Consider the following 18,609-nt stretch of genomic DNA (forward strand, 5'->3'; position numbering starts at 1 on the left):
TGTATGCCGGTTCTCTGGAGAGGCTTGTTTATCGGCACAGATCCAGGGTGCGAATGCTGTGCTTTGGGGCACAGGTGCAGGCACTGGGGCCCCTGGCCCCTTGACACACAGGGGAGTGAGCGCTTGAACCTAGTGTCTGTCCAGCCTGTGCCTTCTGGGGAGGGCGTTGTGTTCCCTCGGCTCTGTGTTAGAAGGTTCGCGAGTTAGCCCCGAAGGGAACAGTGGGATGAGGGGCAGGGGGAGGGACGGGGACTGGCCAGGCTGGTACCTGTGGCCTCAGCCAGGGCCTTTGCTCTCTCGGCACCTCTGACGGGCCCTGCCCTCTGCTCCACAGGCTGGAGGAAGTCCCCCTGGAGGTGCTGAGGCAGAGGGAGTCCAAGTGGCTGGACATGCTCAACAACTGGGACAAGTGGATGGCCAAGAAGCACAAAAAGGTGAGGGGCCTGGCCTTAGGCCTGGGGCTAGGAGTTGCAGTTGGGGAGGCCTGGGGCTGAAGAGGCAGGGGCTGTATCAGCACGGAGGAGCAGGAGAGTCTCCGGCCGCCCGCTGTCCCCCCACCGGCTTGGAAAGGGGGACAGAAGCTGGTCTTCCCGGATAACACCAGACTCATGCGGAGTTCTTTCCTCCAGTCACACTTCAAAGCTGCTCTTAGCTGAAGGCCCTTCAGGCAGCTTTCCTCCAGTGCTCGCGGGCAAGTCTTCACTACTGCCTACCAGCCAGGGGAGGACTTGATATACTAACAGTGGCTAATGTATGTTGACGCAGCGTGCTGGGCACTTAGCCGGGTCATCCTTACAGCACCCCAGTGAGGTTGGTGGCGGTGGTATCAGGTATGACTGATGGCAGAGTCAAAGTTTGAGCCCAGGACAGGAGTCTCACTTCAGTGCCTGCACACTTCGCACCATAATAAGGGGCCTTCTTTACCCTCTAGGTTAATTCGATGAGTTCCCTTTTGTCCCCTAGCCAAAGCAAAAAGAAGGAAAAGTGACTTCACAGTTTAATGGTCTCATAAAAATGAAAATACCAGTGGTTCTTTTCTGGTGGGCTGTATTTAGGCGCCAGCTCCGCCACACTGTAGGCGCATCCTTGTCCACCACATGTGTGTTGATCCTGTTGTTCACCTTAGCAGGGTCTGTTTACTCCCTGGCTGAGCGGAGGCCTGTCCACAGTCCCACAGCCGGGGGACCCCCCTGGCCTGCATCGTCAGCTGACATGCTGGTCTGGGCCAAGCTGGCACAGCCGCTGCAGGCCCTAGCAGAAACCCAGGGCTAAAGGTCACATTTGGGCTTGGGTTCACCCACACAGCCCCCACTCTCCATGCCCATGGCTATCGGAGTGACTTTGGGCGATCACCTCACTCCCCCAGCCTCAGTTTCCCTGCTCAAGTGGGAATGAACGTCTTGTTGCAAGGCTCCTCCTGTAAAGCCCTGTGCCCGTGGGAGGAGAGGTGCACCCAGACTGGGGCTCTTTCTTACTGTTCTGTGTGGACTTTGGGGCTATCATTTTTTGCTTATTAGAAAAAATTTCACTTAAAAAAACACTTTTTAAGGCAGTTGTTACCCAGCTGCTTCCTGCCTGACTCTGGGGTCTGTTTTCCTGCTTCCTCAGCCCTCGGGCCTTTATCCTGAGCTTCAGCTCCTCTCACTGCCTGCGGAGGTGACTCGTGGCTGGCAGGGAGATGGCTGTGGCATTCTCACCCCCGCCTCCTTGCAGATGGGGATTCCAGAGGGGAGCCGTGGGGAGCTCCTCTCCGCAGAGCAGCCAGCATCACTTCCTCTTCCTCTTTGCTTCCCTGGCACTGCGGTTAGAGACCAGGGCTACCCGCCCAGCCGGGGCCACCAGAGGAGGCTGCACTCCACCCTCCCCAGGGACCCTAGTGTACCGCTTGTCTCCTGCCGCTCTGGCCCCGGAGCTCTCACTGCCTTGCCGCGCCAGCTGGGTTGGGAGGTGGTGGCACCGGAAGGACGACACCTGCACCAGAAATGGATCCAGACCCGCCACACTGATGCTGAGTCCCCGGGACCCCGTCAGGCCCTGCAGAGAGACAGGGCGCTGGTTGGAATGCTGTCTTCCCCTGTCGGGCTCTGCTTAAAGTTTGCCCTGCCCTCCTTGAGCTCAGCAGCTGGGTGTGGCTTCTCTCAGTTGTCATCAGAACTCTCCTTTCCCAAGGCCTTACCTCAGATAATGGCAATTCCTGTGCTTTCTGTTTGCTGAGCACTCTCTGGCTTTACCCTTGCTCTTCCCCACCTCTGCGTCTCCCTAAGAGGTTATCATCTCCAGCACCCTGAGCTGAGGAGGCTGCCAGAGATCAGAGGGGGAAGGTTAGTCGCTCAGTCACGTCTGACTCTTTGCGACCCCATGGACTGTATCCCGCCAGGCTCCTCTCTCCATGGGATTTCCCAGGCAAGAATACTGGAGTGATTGCCATTTCCTCCTCCAGGAGATCTTCCTGACCTAGGGATCGAACCCGAATCTCCTGTATTACAGGCAGATTCTTTACCACTGAGCCACCAAGGAAGCTGGTTGTATTCCCAGCTCTCCATCCCCACCTCCCCCACCTCGGGCCTGGGTGAGGCCGGGCCGCTCTGAGAGCTTAGTGGACGGAAGGTATTCCTGGACTCTCCTTGGTCCTGAGCAGGCTGAGGGTGGTGGGGCTGCAATGATATGTGGGGGCCGGCTCAGCTGAGCTTGTCCCTGGGGAGCCTGAAGGGCCTATAGTTCTAGGTCATGTGCACCCCTTCGCCAAAGCCCACCCAGACCACGCGGCTTCCTTCAGGAGACCCCAGTCCCACAGCAGCGGGAAACTGTCCGTGGAGTCAGGCAGGTCCCTTCTGCTCCCTTCCTCTCCCCGCTTTGCAGGCAGTCCCAGAAGTGCAACTTGGCTCCTCTGACCAGCCATTCTGCTCTTCCCGCACTGCCCTCAGCCTGCCTGCCTGTCTCCTTCCTGGTTCTTGACTCCCTCTGACCCTTGGAAAGTTTTCTCTTGTTTGCGCTGGTCATCAGGAAGCCCGGGCCTCCTGTGCTCCCTTCTCAGAGAGCCTCCAAGGGGACTCTCTGAGGGGGTTTCCAGATGAGGGGACTTAGGAGTGAGCCCGGGGCCCAGGGCCTCTGAGTCAGGTGTCCTCCTGGGATTGGAGGGGCAGAGAGGAAGCCATCATTTGTTAACACCGACCCTTTGCACCACTTCTGATAGAATCCTAGTTGTTACCAGTTTGATCTTACAGTTGATGAGAGGTGATGGGCTGAGGTCAGTGCTGGATTCAAACCCATCACCCAAGCACCGCCCACTTCCCACTGCCCTGAGCCCCATCTCCACCCCAGGCCAGGCTGCTCGGTACAGGGGCCCAGGGCAGTGTCACTGGACAGTCCCCCACCCTCTTTCCAGGGGAATGGTGCCTCTGCCTTTGCCCTCAATCTCCTTGACCCTTGGCCTGAGGTCAAGGAGGATGATCAGGGCACCTGCCTTCGAGCCTCACTCTGCCCTGAAGCCCAGAGGAACCTCATCTCCCCATGGGACTTGGAGAGGCCTGAGGAGCACCCAGGGCTCCGTCCTCCAGCCTGTGCAGTGTGGCTGGGAGTTGGCATGGTCCCTGATGGAATGACCTTAATATTATCCCCACTCTGCGCCTCAGTTTCTCCATCTGTGAAACACATGATGCTTTCTCAAGCTGGGTTTTGGCAGTGGAAGACTTTTTTCTGTTGAAGAGTACAGGCGTATGCATTGAGCACTAGCTCTGGGTCGTGAGCTCCCCAGGCACTTCCTCCCTCCCCTCTCCCAGCCCGTGATGGGGAAGGCCGGCGCCAGTTTAGCCCGGGATCAGGACTCATACCCAGACCAGCTGTCTCCACCCCGGTCTGGAAATTGTGAGAGCTCGGGGTCAAGGAGAGCAGAAGAGGGGGGATTCTTGACCAAACAAAGGGGAAGCCATTCTGATTGGCTCCCGTCTTCTTCCTGAATTCTGCTGAGATCTTTCCTCTCTAGGCTGGATGTATCCTGCCACACGGCTGCTTAAACACTCCCATGAAAGCACCCAGGACACGTCTCTGGGCACATTCTGAGTCATCTTGTGAGCTGCGTTCCCTGCGGCTGAGCCATGTTCCACATCGTGCAGATCCCTTCCTGGTGACATCCCAGGGGCTCCTCTAACTTGTCTGGTTCCATTTGGATTCAGAAAATGGAGATGGGGATTCATAGTCCCTTGTGGATGTCAAGAATCCCTGCGTTGTCACTGGACCAGGGAACATGGGGCCGCTGCCATCACCTGGTGGCAGCCGACCCAGTGCAGCGTTGGAGCAACAGGGGTGAAGTCCTCTTTTCCCCCTGTTCCGCTCTTGCCCCCATGCTCACTGAAGGACTGACGAGCACCAGCCTCTTGGGGGCTGGGGAGGGGGCAGCGGGCAGCCTGGCTGGATGCACAGGCACGGCCTCCCTTTGACTTCCAGATCCGACTGCGGTGCCAGAAGGGCATCCCACCTTCTCTGCGGGGCCGTGCTTGGCAGTACCTGTCAGGAGGCAAGGTGAAGCTGCAGCAGAACCCTGGAAAGTTCGACGTGAGTTGCCCTTCCCTCCCCTGCCCTCCCTTCCTCATCTCTGGACATCTTCTGGGGGCAGTGATCCTCTGTGCCTAGGGGACCTCTCCCCTCCAGAGCCAACTGTCAGGCCTGGTCAGTCTGTGACTCCGGGGGCTCCGCTCATCTGAGGCGCCAGCTCTGAGCGGGCCTCAGTGGGGGTGGACAGATTGGCAGCCCCCAGTTCCAGCTGTTTCTCTTGACAGCCACCCAGGTTTGCTCTCTTGGACTTGGTGGGCTACCTCTCAGCTCTTGGTTATTTGGAGGGACACTCAGAGCACTTCCCTGACCACCTGGGGCCTGAGCTCTGGGCCTTTGGGGGCTTCCCAGCAGGGTCACAGGACCCTAACACCTTTTGACTTCCCATTCTCTACTCTTTCTCCTGCCTCATCCAAGCCAGCTAGACATGGTTCACCCATGTTGCTTATGGGCTTGTCTGTTCCGGGAGCGGCAGAGCCAAACCAGTGTCCTTAGAGTTTAGAAGCCAGTCAGGGGTCAGACGGGGTACCCTCTGACATCCATGCCTTCCCCTCCCGCTGCTCCTCACCCCAGATTGCCAAGGTGAAGAACACCCCTCCATTCATGAGGCTTCTTGGGGCACCCCTGGCCCGGGCTGCTCATCCAGCCTGCTCTTCTAGGAAACTCGGGGAGTCAGTTGGCTTTCCCAGGGTTGCCCCAGCTCACCTGCCAGACTTGGCCCCAGGCCTCAGGGTATCTCCCAGGCTCTTGGGACTGATGATAGGCAGTGAGAGGGCTGTCAGTCAGCAGCTCCCTGTTGACAAAATTCATGCTTCAGTGAACAGCCCTCTCCCGCCAAACCTGTTCCTGGAGTTGCTGCTGCAGACCGGGAGGCGGGGAGAGTGGCCCAGGGACGGGGGTTGGTGAAGTGTCTGGCTGAGGGCAGGCCTGAATCAGGGATCCGGCTGTCCCACAGAGCACCAACATCATGCCCACTCAGGCAGCCTCTTGGCTCTGGTCTTCCTCCCTGTGGCTACATCACTTCCATGTCAGAGGGCTGCCTTCTGGCAGAGTGGGAGGCTCGGGGGTGGGGTGGGAGAGTCTCCAAGGCCCTAGGTTACCTTTGGCTGCCAGAGCACAGCCTCAGAGCCGAGGGAGCGCGGGGGCTGGTCAGCCTCCTGGTTCCACACTTAGCAGACATGAGCGCATCTGAGGAGCCGCGGAGTGCAGAGCTGTCTGTGCTGTGTGTGTCTGGGGAGTGGTACGTCCCAAGAGGGTCGGCCACCTCTGTGGGGTCTGAAGGTTGCTTGTGGGAGGAGGTAGACTGGCCCAGAAAGCCCTTCATGATGTTTTGAAGCTTAGTGGCAGGGCCCCGGCGCAGTCCTGGGGGCCAGAACAGTGGTTTGTGAGCACAGCAGGAGGGACTCTGCGTGTCTGTGGGGTGGAGGAAGTGGACAGGGAGAGAAGCTGCCTCCGGCTGCCGGGGCACAAGAGCCCAGAGGCAGGGGTGCCGTGGGGGGCTGTGGGGCAGCGATCCTGCCCCCGGAGGCCCGCGTGGACCCCAGCCTCTGCTGTCAGCGCAGGCTCCACACCCCGGCAGCGTCTCCTCCTCTGCGCTGGCCACTTCTTCCTCCTTCCTCAGGCAGGACAGGACCTTCTAGTCTTTTTCTTCCCTGGTTTTCTTCTCCGGCAGGCTCCATGGGGGGCTGCGGTAGTTGCATTGCCCCCAGCGGCCCCTACCTGCCTTGGACTCTCGGCACCCTTTCTCCCTGCAGGCCCTTCAGCTGCACCTTTCCCTTTCTGAGGGGTGGTGACCCTGTGTGGCTGAGTGCTGTGAGCTGCTGAGGAACCCAGTGAGCATGTTCTAGGAGCCTTGGGTTCCCAGGTCTGCACCTCAGTGGAACCTTCAGGAGAACTTGTGGGACCCTCCTTTCCTTCCTGACAAAAGCAGACCTGCACTGTACTCAAGATCGTGTCTAGGATCAGGACAGCATCCTGACCTGCAGGGTGCCTAGGACACTAGCGGCCCCCATCGAGGGGGGTTGCACACACACAGGTTGCGTGTGTGTGTCTTTAGATGGGCACCTGCTCCAGGGCCCGCTGTCCAGACCCCGGGCCCCTCCCTCACCCTCCAGCCTCCAACACTCCATCAGTTTTTTGTCTCAGTGTTCACCCTCTTGTGTCAAGTTAGCCGACACCCTAGGGTCCTGATTTCAATCCTGGGACACCCCCACTGAGGGGGCACAGAGGGAAAGGGACTTGTATGAAGTCACCTGCCGGGCAGGGGCCTGCGCCTACACCCACTGATGTGTTTGCTGAGGACCCAGCCTTCCTCCTGGGGCCCTCCTTGCACTGCCCAACACGTAGACAGCGAGGGCTCTGTCTGCTTCCCCACTCAGCCCTCCAGGCATCCTTTCCACTGAGTTGTTTCTTTCTTTTTTGAAAGCTGAGGTATGAACTTACATAAAGTAAAGTGCACAGATCTTAAGCACACAGTTCAGAGAGTCTGGACAAACAACACATACCCCTGTAACCAATAAGCAAGTGAGATAGAGGACATTTCAAGTGACGAGAAAGGATCTTTCTTTGTGTAGTAGCTTTGTTTACATAAATGGAACTCATGCAAAAGTGTTCACGGAAGTTCAAAGAAAAGAGTAAAAATTTGCTGAAACTCCAGCACCCAGAGATGGCTCTGAGGCTGCCGGTTTGACAGACGTCATGACATTGCTCAGTGCAGCACACACACACACACATGCACACACGAACATGCACACACCCACTTCCTGAATAGGTGGCACTGCTTGTACATGGAGGTGGGTAGCACAGGAGTTGGGTTGACAGCTCTGAGTCAGCCTGGCTTCCAGACCCAGCTGCACCATTTTTCTAGCCACAAGGCATCAGGCAAGTGGCTTGTCTTTGACCCTCAGTTCCTCACCTGTGAACAGTGTAATGATAGGACCTGTCTTTGGGGGGCTGAGGTGAACAGTTGGCGAGGCCCACATGTGCCATCTCAAGTGGTGCTCGGGGTGGTGCTCCCAGGTAGGAGTCATTGCTTCCAAGTTGCCTTCCATCTTCAGGGGGTAACAAGGTGTTTGAGTCCTGAATGAAGTGCCTGGAGATTATCTCAAGCCACAGCTATGTCAGGCACTCTTACCCATGTGGGTCTTCCTCCTGAAGCCTAGGTAGCCCCTCAGGGTTTCCAGGACTCTGCTCCGCTCATCTCTGCCCCGCCCAAGCTTCCTGACTTGTCCTCGGGGAGGCCCAGTCAGGATGGGATTGGGTGGACATTGTCCCTGTTGATGGGCCTCCTCCACAACCTGGGACAGTGATATCCTCCCAGCCATCCCTAACTCCTAAGAGACGCTCTTGACCTTGCTTCCAGGAGCTGGACATGTCCCCTGGGGACCCCAAGTGGCTGGATGTGATTGAGCGTGACCTGCACCGACAGTTCCCTTTCCACGAGATGTTTGTGTCCCGGGGGGGCCACGGGTGAGCAGGCTGGGCCTTGTGGGCTGTCCCTTTCCCTCAGAGAGAGGAGGTAAAATAAATTTGGGGGCATGTTGGGGGTCCCGGAAGCTGGAGGGTCCTGACTACTCTGTTAGTTCCCTCTTTGGTTTGAGTCTGATGGGTCCTCTTAGTTCTGGGGCAGCTTCATCCTGTACTTCCCAGTGTGCTAGGCTTGCCTGGCCTGGCCTTCCTCTCGAAACAGGAAGATGCACAGATTCAGTGGGCAGAAAGAAGGCTGGAGAGAGCTGGGTGGGTACAAGGTATGCAGGAGAGGAGAGACGTGGCGGCCAGGCCGGGACCGAGACAGTCCTGGGACGGGGCTGGCCTGTCTGAGGGGCCACAGCTGCCAAGCCGGGGGCCACACGCCCTGCCCCGGCCCTGCTCCCCACTTTCTTTTTGAGCCTCCGCCATCACCTGTCAAAGGAGGGTGCAGGGGCTGCAGTGGGAGACTGACCCCGCGTGACCACAGTCTGCAGGGTCAGCCTCTGAGTCAGGTCTGGCCCAGTGGGGCGCAGGTAAGGTCTGTGGGTGGCGAGTCCCATCCCTCAGCCCTTCCCCACTCGCCTCTCTGCAGCCAGCAGGACCTGTTCCGGGTGCTGAAGGCCTACACGCTGTACCGACCCGAGGAGGGCTACTGCCAGGCCCAGGCGCCCATTGCTGCCGTGCTGCTCATGCACATGCCTGCCGAGGTACCCCCAGGCTGCGGGCAGGCAGGCGGGCGGGCGGGCGGGCGAGGAACACCCAGCAGCCAGGCATCACGTCTCTCTTGCCCACAGCAAGCCTTCTGGTGCCTGGTGCAGATCTGTGAGAAGTACCTGCCTGGCTACTACAGTGAGAAGCTGGTGAGTGCTTGCAGCTGGCCCTGGCCTGAGACCCGCCCCCAGACCTGACACCTTTGTGGCCTCTCCAGGCCTCAACTCAGCCATCCCATTGCCTGTGGAAGTCCTTCTCGGCTTCCTGTTGCCTGAGGCTGGAGTCCCCAGGCTGCCAGGGTCAGGGCTCCTGGGCTCCGGCCTCCCACTTCCACCCTCTCTCCACCTCTGCCTCCCTGTTCCTCCAGGGCACCACAGTCCTCCTGCCTTGGCCTTCGAATAGGCTTAATCCTCCGCCCCTTCTTTCCTCTGATAACCTTTCTTTCCCCTCAGCTTTCAGCCCATCGGAGCGATCCCTGACCTGACAGGGGGGCCTCCGGCACACGCCCCCCAGGGTCTTGTTCCTGCCCTGCCCTGGGCACCTTAGCCCCCTCCCTCCCTCCACTCCCTTGGCTCCCGATGCTCCTGTGGTTCGTGTCTGTCTGTCTCTCTGCACAACACGCTTGGCGGGGGGGACCAGCTGTGTCTGGTCTGCTTGTCATCACCCCCAGCACCCAGCGGGAGCTTGGCACCCTGCGGCCTGAGGAGCCAGGGGTGGCTGCCGCGGGCCCTCGGTCACGGCCCAGTGGTTTCCTGTCCCCCCCAGGAGGCCATCCAGCTGGACGGGGAGATCCTCTTCTCGCTGCTGCAGAAGGTGTCTCCCGTGGCCCACAAGCACCTCAGCCAGCAGAAGATCGACCCGCTGCTCTACATGACCGAGTGGTTCATGTGCGCCTTCTCACGCACCTTGCCCTGGAGCTCCGTGCTGCGCGTCTGGGACATGTTCTTCTGCGAAGGTACCGGGTGGGCCCGGGACAGCAGCCCTGCCGCCAGCCCAGCTCACGGGGGCCTCTGTTTGCAAAGAGGCTCCCCAGAGCAGCCCCCACCGCCGGCACTCACCGCCCGCTCCCCAACAGGAGTCAAGATCATCTTCCGGGTGGGCCTGGTGCTGCTGAAGCACGCGCTGGGCTCCCCCGAGAAGGTCAAAGGCTGCCAAGGCCAGTACGAGACCATCGAGCGACTGCGGAGCCTCAGCCCCAAGGTCACGCAGGAGGCCTTCCTGGTGCAGGAGGTATGGCCACCCCTGCCCCTCACCCCGGAGGGAGGGCGAGCCTGAGGGCCCTGGTGGGGGCCTGCGGCCTTGTGCTTAGCAGCCCAGGACAGTGTGGACAGACCTCGTCCTTCTGTCTGAACGATGAGAGGGGGCACAGAGAGGCCCAGATCCACCCAGAGGGAATGAGAGGAGGTGCGGCCCACCCCCCATCACAGCCTTGGCTTTATTTTCCTGTTTTTCTCTTTTGTGGATCTTTGTCTCTGGGGGGCTGTAGTGAGGTGATACACAGGTAGGCGGGAGGACTCATGGCTTTCTCCTCTGAGACGGGGGGCCTCAAGGGCCTCCTCACCTGGCACTCACTCTGGGGCTTATGACCACCATCCTGTGGTCAGCCCGCCTGGCCTGGGCCGGGAGGCGGAAGGGGATGGCTCTTCCTGACGGCCCCCGCCTGTCGCCGCCCCACAGGTGGTGGAGCTGCCCGTGACGGAGCGCCAGATCGAGCGCGAGCACCTAATCCAGCTGCGGCGCTGGCAGGAGACGCGGGGGGAGCTGCAGTGCCCGTCCCCGCCCAGGCTGCACGGCGCCAAGGCCATCCTGGAGGCAGAGCCGGGCCCGCGGCCCAGCCTGCAGCCCTCACCGTCCATCCGCCTGCCCCCAGACGCCCCCCTCTCTGGTTCCAAAGGCAAGTCCAAGACATCCAAGCAGGTGCAGAAGGAGCCACGGAAGCCGGGGAAGGAGAGTGGGCAGCAGGACCGGCCCCCTGCCCCAAGTCAAGCCAAAGCGGCGGCCGCCGCGGGAGATGCATCTCCTCCACAGGATGTGCCCCCAAAGGACCTGGCTCCCCAGGACCCCCAGGGCTCGGCTCCCCAGGACTCAGCCCACCACCGCTCCCGGGAGAGCCTGACATCCCAGGAGAGTGAGGACACCTACTTGTAACCCTGGCAGCTCAGGCCCCTGGGCTGGGGTCTCCACATACCACACGGTTCACCGACTGACTGACACTGCAGGGCCCGCCCGCCCCCCGAGGGCCCGCTGCCTGGCCCCGGGTGGCAGGGAGTCTGGCTGGCCCAGCACAGATTCTGCCTGAGTCTCCTTATTTATTTTCTCCAGAGCAGAGCTCGGCCGGCCCAGCTGGGGCAGGCAGAAGTGCGGGCCAACGGGTGGGGCCTCACTCAGCCCCTCCTGGGGGGATGCTCCCCAGGGCTAGGGCATGGATGTGAGGTGGGGCGGGGGTGGGGGGAGGGGGAGGTTCTTTGTGTAAAATAGAAACATGGTTTTGTACAGAAATAAACAGGCTTGTGTAGAGAGCTGGTGTGCAGCTTGGGACTGGGAAGGGGGTGCCACCCCTAGGGCTCAGCATCTCCTCCACACCCTACAGAGGCCCCCATCCCAGCCCCCGTTTCCCCTACTTCATCCCCCTTGCCCCACGGCCACCGCCTGCCATGGGTGAGGGTCACCAGGGCCCAGGCAGAGCAGGGCCTGCTCCCCAAGCCTTGACCCTGCCCGTCACAGGGGGAGGGGCTCCGCAAGTCCTTCCACAATCCTCCAGGGGCTGGCCTGGGTGCCACTTCAGACCCCAGTAAGGTACTCGTTCTGGGCCGGGTGCTGGTGCCAAGGGTGGGTGATTGTGAAGAACTGCCCTCCCATGCTCAGCCCAGGCCTCCATCCAAGTTAGAGGGGCGCAGGGCAGAGTCTGACTCTGTGATACGAGGCGCCCACTGGCCGCTTACCAAGCTGAGCACGTGCCAGGCTGGGCTGGCTGTCTGACGACTGGGTGGGCTTCATCCCTATCCCCATTTTACAGAGGAGGAAGCAGAGGAGCTGAGTGGGAGAGGTGAAGCCGATCCAGATTGGGGCCCAGAGCCCCTCGCTGCCTCTCCCAACTAGGGTGACCTGACTCCGCATTGAGGACCCAGGCAGGCAGTGTGGTGACCAGCAAGGGTGAGAACAGGGTGTCCCGGGAGAGGCCCCCCTTCTGCTGAGGAAGCAGCTTTTCCAGTCAAACAATAGTGGCTGTTCCTGGCAGGCCACCAGGCTGGGCTAGGCCGGGGTGGGGGCGCGGGGGGAGAGGGAGGGAGGAGCAGAGCCTCCCTGGGAGCGTTTAGGCATCGAAGGGCTGCAGCCTTGGCCTGGGACGTCCTGTTCTGGTAGAACCCAGAACCGGGGATACTGAGGCTGAGGAGGTCAAGGGTCACATGAACCTTTCAGGGCAAACCACCTACTTCTCACCTCCCGCCACTCCCCCCGTGGCTTCCTATGCCACCTGCCCCTGAGACGAGGGCTCGGCCTCAGAGGACACTGCCCTCCCCCAGCCCTCCAAGGGCCTGGCCAGGATGCGGTGGCTGCAGTGTTCCGTGGGGACCCACCGAGCCGGAGGGTCTAGGGAGGGCAGGTGCCGCCCCACTTCCATCCGCCTACCATAAAGACTGCTGAGCGGGCGGGAGGCCTGCTCAGACCTGCTGGGTCCATCAGACCTGAGTCCTGCTCTAACCTGTTTGGTTCAGAGCCTTGGCGGTGGGGCCTGAGGACCAGGCAAGGGCCCCTGGAGCACGTTCTGTCCTGCTGCGGAGCCAGCCTTCCTGGCCCATGCCTGTGCGTGCCGGGGTCTTTGCAGGCCTGAGGATGCCTGAGCGGAGCCCAGCCCTGCTGTGGAAACGAGCCCACGTTGGCACTCACCAGCCTCAGATCTGGGGCGTCTGCCAGCGCTGGGGGCCTCCTCAGGCATGAAGCATGAAGTTTAGATGTGCTCAGGCCACGTCGGTCCTGCTCATGACTGCAGCCTTATGTCTCGGTGGAGAACTGAGGACCCAGTGAGCCCCAGGTGCATGGCCCTGTTCCCCCAAAGGCTGAGCTTTGGGCATTTCTGGCCCAAACAAGTGTTCAGCCTGGTGGCCTTCAGCTCTCTCCACACCACATGCTGCTCACAGAATGGCTGGGGCCCTCCCTTCTGCTCTGGAAGCTGCATGAGAAACATGGGGCCACTGAGTCCAGGTCAAGCTTCACCTTGTCAGTCCACTCACAGGGCTCACGAAGCAGGGAGGGTGTGTGTCAATACTAGTCCCGGGCAGCCCTCGCTGGGGGACTTTTGTCCCCACCACCCTGCCGGCTCTGGTGGCCCCGCCCCACGCTAAGCCACGAGAGGAAGGAGGGGCAAGGCACCAGGACGCTCTCAGGGCCGAGAACCGCACGGCTGCCTGGGCTGCGGCAGCGGACCCCGCCCCTTGCACGCTCCAGGAGTTTGGGGGCTGCGTTCTGTCCCAGGCGCGCCTCCAAGGCTCAGCGAAATTAATTCTAAGGCCCAAGGACAGATACGACTCCCAGTCTCCGCCGGCTCGGGACCCCAGCGCAGCGAGCGTCCTACGGAAAGCGCGGAGCCCTGAGAGGCGGAGAGGCGCGGCCGGGGCCCCCCCAGGAGGACTCGACGGGGGTGGGGTCAGCGGGCGATTCCCGAGCCCAAACCGGTGGGGCGGAGCCAGCAGGGGCGGGCAGGGCAGGCAGGACCGAGCAGAGTGAGGCTCCGGCGCTAGAAGGAGGCGTGGCCACCCCGGATTGGCCGCCCGGCCCGCACGGCGTGGCCTTCGGGGAGTTGGCGTAGCTGGCGGCGTGCACTCGGCCGCGCAGCGGCCCCTTTAAGCCCCCCGGCACCGCCCCCAGCGACCCGCCCCCAGCACGGCCTGGGTCCTGCGGGCAGCGGGGTCGGGTCCGCGCGGGCCGCGATGGAGCTGCACATCCTAGAGCACCGGGTGCGGGTGCTGAGCCTCGCCCGCCCCGGTCTCTGGCTCTACACCCACCCGCTCATCAAGCTGCTCTTCCTGCCCCGCCGAAGCCGGTGCGCGCCCGGGTCCGCGGCACAGATGGGGGTGGGCTGCACTGTCGCTCTGGGACGGGGTCGGGAGATTAGGGCCGTCGTGGGGTCAGCGGGAGCCGGCGGGGAGAGCCCTCCCTGCCTTCCTCCCTCCCCCGCCCCCGGCCGCCATCCGGCCTGGGCCTAACCTCCCCGGGACCGCCGCCTATCCGGCCCCGTAAGGCCCCCTCCCAGGGCCGGTTAAGGCGCAAACAGCCCGGGATGGTCAATGCTTAACCCTAGTGGTGTCAGGTGGGGGCATTCTTTCCTGGCGGCTCCGTGGAACTTTTTCCAGTTGCCTCCCGTCGGGTCAGAGGGGCTGGTCTAGAGGGCTCAAGGTTCGACGGCCCGGGTTTGTAGCCGCGGGTGAGCCTCTCCTCGTGTCCCGGCGTGGAGGTCGGGGAGGCGGAAAGCAGTTCGCAGTTCTGGAAGTGGGGCACACACCCCACCGTCCTGGGAAGAAAACAGGCTTGAGGGGGCAGGGAGGCGCCCGGCCGGGTCTACCCGCCCCCTCCGCCCCACCCAGGCTGAAGATGCCCCCCGCCCCCAACCAGGTGCAAGTTCTTCAGCCTGACGGAGACCCCCGAGGATTACACGCTCATGGTGGACGAGGAGGGCTTCAAAGGTGGGGGCTGGGCTGGGGAGGGGCGTAAGGGAGGAGACCGCGCTCGCCTCTTTGCGGGATTCTCACCGAATGCTAGGATCCATGGTCGCAAGAGCTGGGGGCCTGGAAGGCGGATGGATCTGGGTTCGAATCCACTCCCACTTTTCACTGGCTGTGTGCCCTTAAGCAAGTCACTTCCCCTCTCTGAGCTGTTTGTTTCCTCTCATGTAAAATGGAATAGTTACGGCTCTGATCTAATAGGGTCCCTCGAGGGCTTTATAAACGGGGCTGTGTGTGAAGGGCGGTTAGCAGCCCCTGGCCTGCCAGCAGGGCCTCAATTACAGTTCTGGGGCAAGAATCGGTTCACTGTGACTGTTTCCCCACCCCACCCCACCCCTGCCATTATCCCCCCCGACTGACTTCTCTCATCTCTGGTGTGTGTCACCCCCTCCCCAACTGGTCTGGCGGCTCCAGGAGTCTGAGAGGGCTGGGGAAGGAATGCAGGAGGAGCAGGCAGCCAGCCAGGGCAGGGTCCTGGCGGGCCTCCTAGCTGTGCTTGGGCAATTAGCAGCCACCCTGGCCGTGGCCCCTGCTCCAGACTGGACTCCAGCCTGGTCCGTTCCTGATCCCTGGAGCGGACATCTACCTCCCTACTCCTGCCAGCCTGGCCCAGGCTGACAGGCTTGGAGTCTCAGGCCAGACCACTGGGGCTTCACTGGCAGGCATAGCGCTGCTTCAGGCCTTAGTTTCCCTATTTGTGCAGCAGGAAAGTTTGGATCTGCTCAGAAAAGGGCATCCCCTAGCCAACTTGGTCTGCTGGCTCCCCCTGGTGGTGCCACACGGTATGAGGCCTCTGTTTGCCCAAGGAACACTCGTCTTGAGGTCCATACCGTCACCCCATTTTACAGAAGAGGAAACTGAGGCTCAGAGAAGTCAAATCATTTGCCCCAGGTGAGGCTGGGATTGGAACCCAGCTCTGTCTGAATTCGGAGCTCCGATCCTAACTGGGAAGTTTCAATCCCTGACAGGCCAACACCTGAAGCACCTCTCAGTCCTTGCAGACATGCAGGTCTCAGGAGCAGAACTTGGGGGAGGAAGACAGCTCCAGTCTCCAGACCTGACCTGACCTTGGTAGAGCTCCCCATAAGGCTCAGACAGGGAAACAGGGCAGGGGCCAGCCCTGTAGGCCCTGACCAGGCCTGTGCCCCCTGCCCCACAGAGCTGCCCCCATCCGAGTTCCTGCAAGTGGCCGAGGCCACCTGGCTGGTGCTGAACGTGCCGTCCCCCAGTGGCGCGGCCGTGCAGGCTGCCGGGGTCACCAAGATCGCCCGGTCGGTAATCGCACCGCTGGCTGAGCACCACGTGTCGGTGCTGATGCTGTCCACCTACCAGACAGACTTCATCCTGGTGAGTTTCCCGCTGGTGCTGGCTGGGGGGTTGGGGGGAGGAGGCGTGTGGGCAGGGTGGGCCCCATGGGTGCTTGGGGACCCATGCGTTGTGCCTCTTCTGGCCCAGGTGCGGGAGCAGGACCTGTCCGTGGTGATCCACACGCTGGCCCGGGAGTTCGACATTTACCGAGAGGTGGGCGGGGAGCCTGTGCCGGTTGCCAGGGACGATTCCAGTAACGGCTTTCCCCGTGCTCAGCATGGTGAGACCCGCCCTCTGACACCCGGGCCTCGGCGGGGGCTCCTCTTCCCACCGGGGGCCCTTCCCTTGTGCAGGTGGGGCTGTGGGTTTGGGGAGACCAGCTGACATGCACCCCCCTCCTCACAAGAGGGGGCCGGGAGAACCCAGGCAGCTTCCTGCAGGTGCTGCATGACCTCCTCCCAGCCCAGGCTGTCTCTCTCTGGCTGGCCACCAGGGGGCGCGCTCGCCCACAGTCGCCCCTTGACCTCCGCCACCAACCCTCCCCAGCAGGGCCCAGCCCCACGGTGCACCCCATCCAGAGCCCACAGAACCGATTCTGCGTCCTCACGCTGGACCCTGAGACTCTGCCAGCCATCGCCACCACCCTCATCGACGTCCTCTTCTATACGCATAGGTGGGCCCTCGTTGGCATTGGTCCTCACAACCTTGTTCCCAAGCTCCTTCCCACCACCTTCCACCCACCCCTGGGTTCTGCAGTTCTGTGCCCTGTTCGGTGGCTGGGGTTCCCGGCCGCCTGCGACACCCCTGTGCCCAGCACTGAGGTCCAGGCAAGGTCCCGAAGCCACAGCTGGAGCCCCCTCCCCACCCTGGCGTGGGCAGGGCCCCCTGAGCTGTGCCCTGGTCAAGCCCTCTGGACCTGGGGTAAAATCCTCTTTGTCACACTCAGGGTTCGTCATCCTCTCCCATCCCCAGCCATACCAGCAGGTCAGGGCCCTCAGACGAGGGGTGAGGGCAGGGGGCCAGGAGGGTCTGCCCAGAGCCGCCTGTGCCAGCCCCTTCGCAGGCATGGAGCCTGGCTGGGAGGTGGAGCTGGCTGAGCACCTGAGGCTCCCCTCCTCCGCAGCCCCCCTAGGGAGGCAGCCTCTGGCGGTCCCGGATCCAGTTCCATCACCTTCTTTGCCTTCTCCCTCATCGAAGGCTACATCTCCATCGTCATGGATGCTGAGACGCAGAAAAAGTAAGTGACCCCTGACCCCAGGTGGCACACAGGCCCCCGGCCAGCCCCAGGGAGGGGGCAGCTAGAGCGTCCAATGCTGAGGTCAGCCGGCTGACCTCCTCCTGGGGCTCACAGCAGAGGCAAGGGGGGACCCGGGTGCCCCTGCCCACCGCCCTCCTACCGCCCCAGGTTCCCCAGTGACCTGCTGCTGACCAGCTCCTCGGGCGAGCTGTGGAGGATGGTGCGCATTGGCGGACAGCCCCTGGGCTTCGGTGAGGGGCCGCGCGTTGTGTTGGGGGCAGCGGAAGGGCTGGCGCCTGGGGGGGTTGCGAGGGGGGGACCGGGGTGACCTACACAGCCCTTCCTCGATCCTCAGATGAGTGTGGGATCGTGGCCCAGATCGCCGGCCCCCTGGCTGCGGCCGACATCTCCGCCTACTACATCAGCACCTTCAACTTTGACCATGCCTTGGTGAGCCGGCTGGCTGGGCGGGGCCCTGGGGAAAGGGGCGGGGCCCTGGGGGAAGGGGGGGCGGGGCCTGGGGGCGGGGCGGGGGCCCTGGGGGCGGGGGCGGGGCGGCCCTGAAGCCTCCCTGTGCCCGCCGGCCCGCAGGTGCCCGAGGACGGCATCAGCAGCGTCATCGAGGTCCTCCAGCGCCGGCAGGACGGCCTGGGCTCCTGAGGCTCCAGGGGCGGGGGGCAACAGCAGCCTCCGGGGTCTCCCCTTGCCCTCTGGCTTCCAGAGACTTCTCAAAGCTGTGTGCTCCAGCTCTGGGACGTTCCCGCCGGGAGGCCCCCTCCTTCCGCTCTGTGTATGTAAGCTGCGAGCAGACTCCGGCTCTCAACGTGGCTGCCGCGTGTCTGCCCAACGCAGGGGACGTGGTGCTCGGGGCTTCCTCCAGGAAGCCCTCAACTCATCACTGCCTGCGGGGCCTCGGGGTTTGCACATTCCCTGCCTGAGGCCTGAGCCTCCACCCTCTCCGCGCCACCCCCAGCTGGGTTGCCTGACCCAGCAAAGGAGTTCTGACTGTGCCTTCCCTTCCTGGGGCCTCCAAGAAAAGTATTTTTACACCTTTCTCTCTCTCTCTCTTTCCTTTTTAAGTCAACTTGTTAATAAAGAGCTTATAGTGAGCAGACCGGGCTGTGGTCCTTGGGGTTGTCCGAGCCTCAGCCACGGGGCTGCCCCCTGAGGTCCTGGACTCTACCCCCTTCTCCCACCCCATCCCGTGAAGCCGGCTCTGGGCCGGGCTTGCTTGAACCTCGCTCAGTGCTCACCTGAGAGCCGTTGCCCCCGTTCTCAAGACAAAGTGACTGGAGCTCCGGCAGCGGGAGTGACCCAAGCCAGGACCACGTGGTTCCCGCCCAGGGCTGCCTGACTCTGAGGCTCAGGCTCTTGCTTCATTCCTTTCTGGGTCCGAACAGCCCAGAAGGTTCAGAGCAGAGGCTCCCAGACCCTGCTGTCTGGGGTGGGGGGTCCCACAACTCCCCCTGACCCCCCTGCCACCTTGGCTGTGGCTGGCCTGCTGGTGGCTTTCTCTTAGACCACGCCTGAGTTCTGGCCATCCCTCTGTGGGAGTGATCACTCAGTTCTTGCCCCCAGGGCTTTCCTGGAGCAGTGCTGGGCTGGGCGGCCAGAGTG

The 18,609-nt window shown here is 62.2% G+C and overlaps 2 protein-coding genes across 3 annotated transcripts in view; both read left to right on the forward strand.

The window, feature by feature from the left end:
• Positions 1 to 11,127, forward strand: part of TBC1D10A (TBC1 domain family member 10A) — a 28,692-nt gene extending 17,565 nt beyond the window's left edge. The window contains exons 2-9 of the mRNA XM_061141555.1: positions 335 to 434; positions 4,444 to 4,551; positions 7,910 to 8,016; positions 8,609 to 8,723; positions 8,811 to 8,876; positions 9,493 to 9,682; positions 9,803 to 9,957; positions 10,405 to 11,127. Of these exons, the coding sequence (XP_060997538.1) occupies positions 335 to 434; positions 4,444 to 4,551; positions 7,910 to 8,016; positions 8,609 to 8,723; positions 8,811 to 8,876; positions 9,493 to 9,682; positions 9,803 to 9,957; positions 10,405 to 10,875 (1,312 nt within the window). The 3' untranslated portion in view covers positions 10,876 to 11,127. The remainder of the gene's footprint in view (positions 1 to 334; positions 435 to 4,443; positions 4,552 to 7,909; positions 8,017 to 8,608; positions 8,724 to 8,810; positions 8,877 to 9,492; positions 9,683 to 9,802; positions 9,958 to 10,404) is intronic.
• A 2,390-nt stretch (positions 11,128 to 13,517) lies between these two features.
• On the forward strand, positions 13,518 to 18,104 carry CASTOR1 (cytosolic arginine sensor for mTORC1 subunit 1). 2 transcript variants are annotated; one of them, XM_061141556.1, is made up of 9 exons: positions 13,518 to 13,768; positions 14,338 to 14,408; positions 15,607 to 15,794; positions 15,903 to 16,035; positions 16,302 to 16,428; positions 16,879 to 16,992; positions 17,161 to 17,243; positions 17,348 to 17,442; positions 17,584 to 18,104. In XM_061141556.1, the coding sequence occupies exons 1-9, from the start codon at positions 13,656 to 13,658 to the stop codon at positions 17,650 to 17,652; spliced, it is 993 nt and encodes a 330-aa protein (XP_060997539.1). In that variant the 5' UTR covers positions 13,518 to 13,655; the 3' UTR covers positions 17,653 to 18,104. The 2 variants fall into 2 exon arrangements, with proteins under 2 accessions (XP_060997539.1, XP_060997540.1); XM_061141557.1 differs by having other exon boundaries at positions 13,519 to 13,768; positions 16,305 to 16,428.
• The last annotated feature ends 505 nt before the right edge of the window (positions 18,105 to 18,609 follow it).

Source organism: Dama dama, chromosome 5 (genome assembly GCF_033118175.1).
Source record: "Dama dama isolate Ldn47 chromosome 5, ASM3311817v1, whole genome shotgun sequence".
In the NCBI taxonomy this organism is placed as follows: Eukaryota; Metazoa; Chordata; class Mammalia; order Artiodactyla; family Cervidae; genus Dama; species Dama dama.

Bases quoted from the DNA above. Each gene is read 5' to 3' on its own strand.
- CASTOR1 (XM_061141556.1), top strand. From the start codon at position 13,656: ATGGAGCTGCACATCCTAGAGCACCGGGTGCGGGTGCTGAGCCTCGCC. The intron at 13,769-14,337 runs GTGCGCGCCCGG...GCCCCCAACCAG, and splicing joins TTCCTGCCCCGCCGAAGCCG to GTGCAAGTTCTTCAGCCTGA. The intron at 17,244-17,347 runs GTGAGGGGCCGC...CTCGATCCTCAG, and splicing joins CGGACAGCCCCTGGGCTTCG to ATGAGTGTGGGATCGTGGCC.